The following is a 9,788-nucleotide window of genomic DNA, read 5'->3' as shown; positions in this document are numbered from 1 at the left end:
TCATGATGCTGCCACCACCGTGCTTCACATCATGATGCTGCCACCTTCATACTTCACATCATGATGCTGCCGCCACCGTGCTTCACGTCATGATGCTGCCACCACCGTGTTTCACATCATGATGCTGCCACCGCCATGCTTCACATCATGACGCTGCCACCTCCGTGCTTCACGTCATGATGCTGCCACCACCATGCTTCACATCGTAATGCTGCCACCTCCATGCTTCATGTCATCATGATGCTACCACTGTGTTTCACATCATGATGCTGCCGCCTCCATGCTTCACAGTGGGGATGGTGTGTTTGTCATGATGGTCCGTGTTCCCTCATCAGACCAAAGAACTTTCTTCTAGGCGACTTCAGAGTCTCCACGTCTTCTGGTGAGTTCTGCTTAACATTTATATTTCAAGAACCAGAATAATGTATTTATAAAGGTACAACTGGTGTTGCATCAAACGTGTTCCTTTAAATAAACCACAAGAGTCGAGGTTTCCTTTCCTTTTATTTGACCTTTTTACAGCTATGCACATTGAGTTGGTTTTAATACAGTTAATTTATGTGGAGCTGAAATATTGCATATGAAGAACATTCAGACCAGCAGCTCCCCAATCACTTTATTACTGTACCCTAAAGGGAGATCAGAGAAACATCACCTGAAATAAATACAGATCATAAACTCGTCTCAAGGCTCCAACAGAACATGAAAAGAACCGTTCTTTAACGGACAAAGCTGCTGAGTGAAGAGAGAAAACATCCCAGAATGACTGAAAGGTGGAGTTCTGCTAAAAGGTTTCAGGATGTTCTTCACATTGTTTTTTGATTCTCTTCTCCTGCAGTTGAAAATTAGACAAACTTCTGCAGCATGAACTGAATTTATGAGCAAAAAACCAAAAGGGCAAAGCGTGCACATGTGAGGCTAGATTTCTGCAGCCGAGAGACATTTGACTTCCTCCAAAGTCGACCGCGTTACAAGAATAAATGTGTGAAACCTCTGGTCAAATAATCTGCAATTATCACATTATTACATGCACACAAACGCTGCAGCTTCTCTGAGCAAAAAAAAAAAAAAAGGCCAAATAGGGACATTAACTTCCCCAAAATAGAAATTAAATCTAAAATATGTCGAAGAAACCAGTCGAATAGTTTGAAACGGCTGTTTTATGATGATTTTACATCTTGTTTTTCTTGCTTTGTGTCTCTTTTTATTCCATCTGCAGTAGTTTTGTGTCACTTTACAGCCTTTTGCATGTTGAAGCTGCAGTTTTCTCTGTTTTCTTTGGTTTTGTATCAATTTGTTGTCATTTTGCATCACTTTCAGTTCATTTTCATCCTTTTCTGGTCATTTTGAATCCAATAGTGTTGCTTTTTTGTGTTTTAGGTGTTTTTTTCTCTCTTAATTTTCACTGAATTTGCAGCTATTTGTGCTCATTTTTCAAGCATCTTACATCTATTTTTTTAATTGGTTTGCGTCTCCTTGCAGTCGTTTACATGTGGTAGTTGCAGTTGTACCTGCCTTTTACTTGGTTTTGCGTCACTTCCTGGTCATTTTGCATTAACTATTAGTCTGCTTTAATCTCTTTACGGTCATTTGGCATCGAGTCGCGGTGTGTTTGAGTGTCTTCAAGGTGTTTTTTTTTGTTTTTTTTTTAAATCTGTGTACACTGAATTCGCATCTATTTGAGTTCACACAGAAACGCTGCAGGTTGTCGGCCGACAAAAACAAAACAAGTCAGATTTTAACTCCTCCAAAACAAAAAAATATCAGAAATATGTGGAATAAATTGGCAGAATAATCAAGATTTGCTGTTTCATGGTGATTTTTCTTCTACTTTTTGTTGGTTTCTGTCCATTTGTGGTTGTTTTTGTGGTGAATTGCTTTGAGTAGTCGTCCTTTTGTGAGTCGTAGCTGCAGCTTTAACTGTCTTACCTGGTTTTTGCATCACTTTGTGTTCATTCTGCATCATTTTCAGTTGGTTTTAACCTCTTTATGGTGACTGAGAGGTGGTTTTATCTCGATTTGCAACGAATTTCCAACTATTTGTGTTCATTTTCTGTATTCGTGCTCGTTTCAGATCTGCTTTTTGTTGGTTTTCTTGGTTGTAGCTCTCGTTTTAACTGGTTTTGCATCATTTTGCACCTTCTTCTGTCAGTTTTCTTTGCTTAGAGGCGTTTTCTTTTCTTAGTTTTCACTGAATTTGCATCTATTTGTGTTCATGCTGTGAGCGCAGGAACACGGCAGGTTGTCTGGCCAAGAAAAGGCAAAATAAACGAGATTTAAACTCTCCCAAAATAGAAAATAAATCTAAAAGGTGGAAGAAATTGGCTGAACAGTTGTGTTAAAGACTCGGCAGCTTCGGTGTGAATGAGTGAATAAAGGAAGTCATTGTAGGTTCTCTGGATCTGCTGATGCTCTAAATGAACGCAAACCTTTTACTTTTCGTGTCAGTCAAACGTACAGAAGAGGTCGGCGTGTTGTTGCCGCGGCCGACCAGCAGAGGGCAGCTTTTCTCCAAACAGCAGCTCAGTGATTAAACAGCGACTCTTTCCTCTACGTCTGCAGCTACTCTGCCATACAAACGGGTAAACTCCTGCTGCTCCTCCGACTCCCACAAAACAAGACGCAGCAGGTCCAGTTGTTCCCTGAAGGCTCTCTGGAGGTTCTCCGGAGGTTCTTACTGTTGGCTGGCTGTGGGGCTCCGGCCCTCGTGGTTCAGCGTCGCCCTCTCCATGCGTCTGTACCACGCCTTCACTTTGGTGTTGGCCAGCATGTCGTCGAAGGCCTGCAGACCCTCCATCACCCGCAGGACGCCGAACACCGCCTGCACACAGGACGCAAACATCACTCGTCAACACTCGGCATCGATTCAGGTCACCGTGTGTTCACTTTGCATCTATTTAGGGTCCTAATGAGTCGCTCTGTTGCCGTTTAGTGAATCTTTGTGGCAGTTTTTGAGCAAAGTTAGTGTCATGTTGATGTTTTTATGGCTATTTGTGTTCATTTTGGATCTTTTTTTATTGGTTTGTACCTCTCTGTGGTCGGTTTTTGTGTGTTTGTACTGAATTTCTATCTATTTGTCTTAATTTTAGCCAGTTCACGTCTCTTTTTGGTGTCTTTTTGTGTGTCTTTGTGTTCATTTTGCATCTTTTTACACATAATTTATACCTCTTTTGTGGTGTTTTTTGTGTTTGCACTGTATTTACATCTACTTGTAGTAATTTTGTCTTAATTTTAGTCAGTTCACGTCTCTTTTTGGTGTCATTTTGTGTGTCTTTGTGGCCATTTTGCATTTAGCAGTGTTTATTTTGCATCTTATTTAATAACTAGTACCTCTTTGCAGTCGTTTCTTTCTGAGTTTGCACTAAATTTTCATTTATTTGTAATCATTATTGCATAATTCTAGTCAGTTTCCATCTCTTTTTGGAGTCATTTAGTGTGTCTTTGTGGCCATTTTGCATTTATTAGTGTTCATTTTGCATCTTTGTGGTTATTTCTCTGTGTTTGCACTGAATTTTCATCTGTTTGTAATCGTTTTGTCTTCATTTCAGTCAGTTTGCATCTCTTTTTGGTGTCATTTTGAGTGTCTTTTGGCAATTTTGCTTTTTTTTATTGCTTTGTACCTCTATGTTCATTTTTGTCTTTGTGATCCTTTGTGATCCTTTGTGATAATTTTTGTCTTTGTGATCATTTTTGTCTTTGTGATCCTTTTTTTTTAATGCAGTTTGCATCACTTTCACCTTTTTGTGTCTATTTGGGATTTATTTCTGTTCATTTTGGTTGTTTTGTCACTCTTTGCATTCGTCCTTTTGGTGTTTGCACTACATTTGCATTCACTAATGTTCATTTTGTGTCTTGATTCCAGTCAGTCTGCATCTCTTTGTACCACTCATGAATTCATTTGTGAGTCTCTGTCCTGTTCTTTTGTCACTGCACATCGGCTTTACAACCATTTGTCCTCATTTTGCATCTATTTTTAATCGCCGCTGTCACTCTACGCTCAGGTTGCATCTCTGTCTGCCGTTTTTCTGTCTTTTGTCGCCATTTTACACCCGTTTGTGTTCATCTTCCATCTTTTTATGGATCTTTGTTGGACATTTTTGGTTGTTGTGAGTCTTTTTCTTGCAGTCATTTGTGATCATTTTGTATATTTTTGAATGGTTTGTATCTTTATGGTTATTGTGTCTTTTTCTTTTATTCAGTTTTGAATCATTTTATGGTCGCCAGGCTCATTTACATCTACTTATTCTCGGTTTATGTCTATTTCTCTTTGTACTCAGTCTGTTTGTGGTCCTACTGTGTCTTCAGAGGTTTTATCTCTGAATTTCCATCTACCTGAGTTCATTTTGCATCTCTTTATGCTCACTTTTGATTGCAGGTGTTTCCTTTGTGTTTCTTTACAGTTTTTATTGGCACCAGCGTTTTGTTTTTGTGCGTTTTCTCACCAGGTCCGCCAGGTTCGGCTGATCTCCTCCCATGAACTTCCTCTTCTTGCCGATGGCGGCCACCCAGTCGTTCACGGCCTTGTAGAGGTCCTGCCTGACGTCGTTCTGCAGGTTGTGTCTGTCGGGTCAAAGACGACAAAAATCAACACTGACGTCCAAACGGCGACTTTAAGTCAAACACTGCAGGAGGCGGATCCACGCTGAGCCTCACCGTTTCTTCAGTTGCTTGGAGATCACAAACATGGCTGTAGCGCCGACGTATTTGGCGAAGAAGCCCTCGAACGTGCCAAACTTGCCCTCACGAACGATGTAGTCGAAGGAGGCCAAGGCCTCGCCGGTGGTCCGGTAAACGTTGGGAGATATGAGGTGGACGAGCCAGTCGTCGGCCCACTGACGCCACTTCATCTCCTCTCTGGAAGAATCATAACTACAATAAACTCTGCTTCTGCATCACCTTCTATAGGCAAACTGAAATTAAAAAACATAAAACATTGGATAAAACAGTAACAAAAATAAAACAGTAAAAAAAAAAAAACAGTGCAAGAGCAAAAACAGAGCATCAGAGAGGAAATATGAAAATATAAAAATGCTTAAAAGCAGCACAAACAAACATTGAGGCAGTAAAACTGGACGATTCAAAGCTGCAGCAGCTCGCGCTTAAACAACAGCTACGTCTTGAGGTTTATTGAGGTGGTTTAAACGACATCATCTCAGGAACTATTGAAGATCAATTTCTCATCATGTCACTGACTCAGAATCTGCAGATGCTTCCAGTGTTGTTGTGTTTGTCATATCTGCTCACTCAGTTCAACTAAAATAACTTCCTCTTTGTTTTTGTGACCAAGTACTTCACATTCTAAAGTGTTTTATATGTTTATTTTGTATTATTGTGACCTGCAGCTACACGTGGTTCAGAAAACATCACTAGTCGACTTCTGCTTTATCAGTTTTTAACTATTATGAGCTCAAAGATGGAACTTTTCATAACGGCTTCAGTTTGTTTTCATTGTTCAACTCAACAAAAATCACAGATTATTTTAATCTACTTGTCTGATTTTACAGATTCTGAATCAATGTCATGATGAGAAATAAGAGCGACAATGTCAGGTTCTCATCTTAAATAGTTATTGAGATGCTGTCGTTCAAACAGCCTCAAAAAGTGACTCAACATGCAGGTTTTTAAATGTTTTAATCTCCAAATCGGTTTGATTTATGAAGCTAAAATTTCAAAGATAACATTTTAAACAAACGTCGTTTATGATAACGATGATCTGAGATGGAACAACCCTGCAGCAACCACTGAGATTTTTAATTCATTGACTTTTCTTTGCAGAAATCTGTTTCCACTTTGACATGAAAGAGACTTTTTTGGGGGTAAATTCTTGACAAAAACTCAAAATGAACCATAATTCAACATTGAGAAGCAGTAAAAGGTGCAAAAGCCGACATATGCCTGAACAAGAAGAACCTACTTCTGGGTGTCCTTGTTGGGGTAAACGCTGGTGGTCTCGGCCTCGTTCAGCATCAGCCAGTACTTGTTGCTGTACTCGGTCACCTCCTTGCCTCGGTCGTTGAGCGACTTCATCACCGGGTAGCAGCGGACGATTTCCGACACGTTCTTCTCCCTGATGTCACACGTTTCAAACCTCCTGTTAGATTCTGCTTTTCTCACTTCTCTGGCTTGTTTTTTAATTTGGTATTTAATTCTGTTCTATTCAAGGATCCATTAAAATGTCGGTGAAGCTGCTTTTAAAGGTCGCTGCTGTTCTTAAGGCACAGTTTCTACACAAAAACATTATTAGAATGATTATTTAAACAGTCAGTAAATCTATTTATAGAACAGTACAGAGCATTTCTCGTTTTATTTTTAGTTCCATCTGTTTATACAGACTGTTTTAGTTTTATGTAACAGAGCCGTTTTATCAAAGCAGCTATTATTGTACTAAGTATTTAAAAATAATAATAATAATAACAAATGAACTGTCATGTAAAAAAATGTACAAAGAATTAAATAAATCATACACATGATTTATTTAATTTATATAATTATATTTTTTAATTAAATATATGATTTATTTAATTATAAAATGTAATGAACCAGATATATAATAAATCCAATATACATAATTTAATTTGTATAATTTTTTATGTATAAAATTTTACATAGAATTTATTTTGATTTATGTATTTTTTCTAAATCAAATATTTTGATTTATTTAATAATATTAGCTTTATTGAAGTATGAATATAATAAATTACTCAAATATATATTTATACATTTATTAAACAGATGGAACTGAAGGTAGCAGGATATATTTTGAAGGGAGAACATCATATAAATATATGAATTCACTTTACAGTTTAGTTTAATGTGTTATTTACCCTTTTACTGGTGGCGAAACTAATGTTAAAGGTTGCTCTTGTTTCTAAAGCACAAGTTCTAGACAAAAAGAAAAGTAAATTATATTTATTTAAACAGTCAGCAAATCCAATTTATAAAAACATACAGTTAAATATACAGTTTGAGCTTGAAAAAAAATATTATTTTACAAAGTATTTACTTTTTTTTTTTTACTATAAATAGAAAACCACTGGCACCAAGACGCTGGAATCTGCTCGCTTTAGCTCAAAACTTAACTAAAAAACGTCCAATAATTGTGACGTCTGTGGAGCAAAGAGGCGTGTTTCCTTTAACATACGTGACGCGTATCAGTCAGACGCATGTCTAATAAAAACATAATCATCAGTATTTGTTCACAATCAATAAAACATGAAGGAGGCGGAACTCACTTGTTGATTAAAAACGTCTTGAGGGAGCTGATGATCACCGACGAGTCGTTCAGTTGCTGCCGACGAACAGCGGAAAAAACAAAAAGCATTTCAAAATGTTCAAAATGTTGATTCTGCAAATTTAAGTCAAACTTAAAACTGTTTTTGAGGCAAAAATGTTTTTTTTTCTGTACTAATTAAATAATTTAAACTGTGTGTTTGAGGTGAAGAGATGCAAACTGGAAGAACTTCAGCTTCCTTCTGCTCAACCAGCTTTTTTTTTTTTCTTTTTAATCATAAACTGTGAATATTTAAAACAGTATCTGTGTGATTTTAGCTTCATGTTTTAAATAGTTTCTGAGTAAACGTTCTATAAATTAGCTCATAAATAAGGTTTTTTCTCACATTGAAATCTGAGGCTGTTTGAACGACAACATCTCAGAAATTATTAAAGATAAAAACCTGAAATGTTCACCGTTATTTCTCATCATGACATTGATTTGGAGTCTGTAATATCGGACATGTAGCTCAAACAATGTCTGATTATGGGTGAGTTTAAATTTGAAAAAAATAATGGAAGTTGTCATTAAAAGTTCCATCTTTGAGCCACAATAACAAAAAAAACTAAACTGATGAGGCAGAAGTCGACTGGTGATGTTTTCTAAACTAAACATAGAATGCTTTAGAATATAAAACATTTATTCTTGTTGAGCTTTCTCAACTGATTTAGCAGCTTTCAATAGAATTTTTTTTTTCAAAATGGGTCCATTATTATCTATTCTGCAGCTTCTGAATCCTGATGAGACAAAACAGTGAAGACTTCAGGTTTTTATCTTTAATATTTCTTCAGATGTTCAAACAGCCTCAGATTTAAATGAGACAGAAAACCTGATGAAAGCTGGTCGACGGGCAAATTATAAAGAAATGATCAGAGAACCTATCGGAGGTATGAAGCTAAAATTTCACCACCATCTTTATCAAAATCCATATTCTGTGCTGAACATCGTGTGGACGAGCTCCTCACCACGTCTCCGTCCACCATCAGGATGGGAACCTTCCTGTACTCCGACCACTTGATCTCCTGCCTCATCACCGGGTTCACCTCCACCACCTCGTAGGGCAGCCCGTGGTAGTCCAGGAAGGCTCGCACTTTGCTGCAGAACGGGCAGGTCTTATACTGATACAGGATCAGCTTGGGACTCGAAACCTGCACGCAAACAGACTCTGGTTTAACAAAGTGACACCAGACTCTGAGCGTCAGTCAGCTGGTTGTAGCTGGTTGCACACAGACTCTCATCACAAACAACATGACAGCTTGTTCACCTCAACACACTGAACACAAATATTAACACAACACTTTGTTTTTGAAAGATCTGAGACTTTTTCTAGGTACACAAAAGGCCTGTTTCTCTCAAATATTGTTCACAGATGTGTCTGTGTGACTGAGCGCTTCTCCGTCCACCTCCAGGTGTGGCCTCTCTCGATGCTGATTGGACAGCAGGGTTGCTGCTCAGGTGTGTCTGAGGCTGGCCACTGTACATGTGAAGTTTTACTGGATGGGGGGTCAACACAACCACCTCCACTGAGTCACCTGCTGCTTTACTGCAGGACAAGCTGTCAGGTTACTTTTTAACACGTGACAGGTGAGAGCAGCTGCTGTGACGTCACTCAGGTAACTGTTTCCTAGATCCTTGCTTGTGTTGTATCTGCTCTCAGATGTATGTGGCTGTGAATAAAAGCGTCTGCTGAATGAAGTTGTAGAATTGTTCTCCACCGTTTACCAGCAGCAGGTGTTCGGCCTGAGCTTCTCTCTGAGCCTCTCCTGAGTTCACCTGCTGCAGGACCCGGAGCCGGACTCACCTGCTTCTGCTCCTCGGCCAGGTGCTGCTGCTTCACGGACACTCTGAGCGCCTGGTACAGACCCACACCTCCTCCGAGCAGGAAGGCGCAGCTCAGCGCCCTGCGTCCGGCTGCTGCCCGCACAGAGAGCGCCGCCGCCCGGAATCCCGCCCCGCCGGAGCTGTAGCACCTCCTGGAGCCACGAGCGGCCGCATTGCCCAGCAGGTAGGTGCCGGAACTGGACCGGAGCACCGCAGGAGAGTCCACAAAGGACCGGCCGACCTTACACAGAGCTCTAGCGCAGGAGGCCGCCATGTTGGTTACATAAAGTCCCACAATGCACCGCGAGAAAGAGCTTTGAGGGTCGTGGTGCCCCGAGTTCTGCCTGCCAGGCTGCAGCGCCTCTAGCGGCGGGAAGAAGAATGACGTGGTAAAGAAAAGGGCAAAGAAGAAGTGAAAGGTGAAACCTGCAGATACAGACTGAAGAGACTGAATTTATCTCATTGTTTTACAGGTTTTACATCCACAAAGTGAAAAAAAATCGACCACAGACACAGAATGACAAACAAAGAGGTGCAAAGTGTTCACAAAACAACCACAAAATGAGGTGAAACCAGCAAAGGCAGAAAATGACCACCAAGAGACATCACTGCCAAAAGATACAAATTTGAACCATCCATCCATCATCTATACACCATTTAATCCTCTCTAGGGTCGTGGGGGGCTGGAGTCTATCCC

At 39.7% G+C, this 9,788-nt stretch overlaps 1 protein-coding gene across 1 annotated transcript; it reads right to left on the bottom strand.

Annotated features, from left to right (window-relative positions):
* Positions 1–1,390: 1,390 nt before the first annotated feature.
* Positions 1,391–9,380, bottom strand: ptgesl (prostaglandin E synthase 2-like). Its single transcript, XM_008287049.1, has 7 exons — positions 9,072–9,380; positions 8,236–8,418; positions 7,233–7,288; positions 5,915–6,067; positions 4,654–4,854; positions 4,443–4,560; positions 1,391–2,821 (listed from the first exon to the last, which is right to left on the bottom strand). Exons 1-7 carry the CDS (start codon positions 9,363–9,365, stop codon positions 2,675–2,677), a joined length of 1,152 nt encoding a protein of 383 aa, XP_008285271.1. The 5' UTR covers positions 9,366–9,380; the 3' UTR covers positions 1,391–2,674.
* Positions 9,381–9,788: the final 408 nt, after the last annotated feature.

The sequence above is a fragment of the Stegastes partitus genome, unplaced genomic scaffold (assembly GCF_000690725.1).
Source record: "Stegastes partitus isolate 25-593 unplaced genomic scaffold, Stegastes_partitus-1.0.2 Scaffold484, whole genome shotgun sequence".
Taxonomy (NCBI): Eukaryota; Metazoa; Chordata; class Actinopteri; family Pomacentridae; genus Stegastes; species Stegastes partitus.
The sequence above is the reverse complement of the archived record's forward strand: the minus strand, read 5'-3'. Positions and strand labels throughout refer to the sequence as shown.

Bases quoted from the DNA above. Each gene is read 5' to 3' on its own strand.
- ptgesl (XM_008287049.1), bottom strand. From the start codon at position 9,365: ATGGCGGCCTCCTGCGCTAGAGCTCTGTGTAAGGTCGGCCGGTCCTTT. The intron at 7,289-8,235 runs GTGAGGAGCTCG...GTTCGTCGGCAG, and splicing joins TGATGGTGGACGGAGACGTG to CAACTGAACGACTCGTCGGT. The intron at 2,822-4,442 runs GTGAGAAAACGC...TCCTGTGTGCAG, and splicing joins AGCCGAACCTGGCGGACCTG to GCGGTGTTCGGCGTCCTGCG.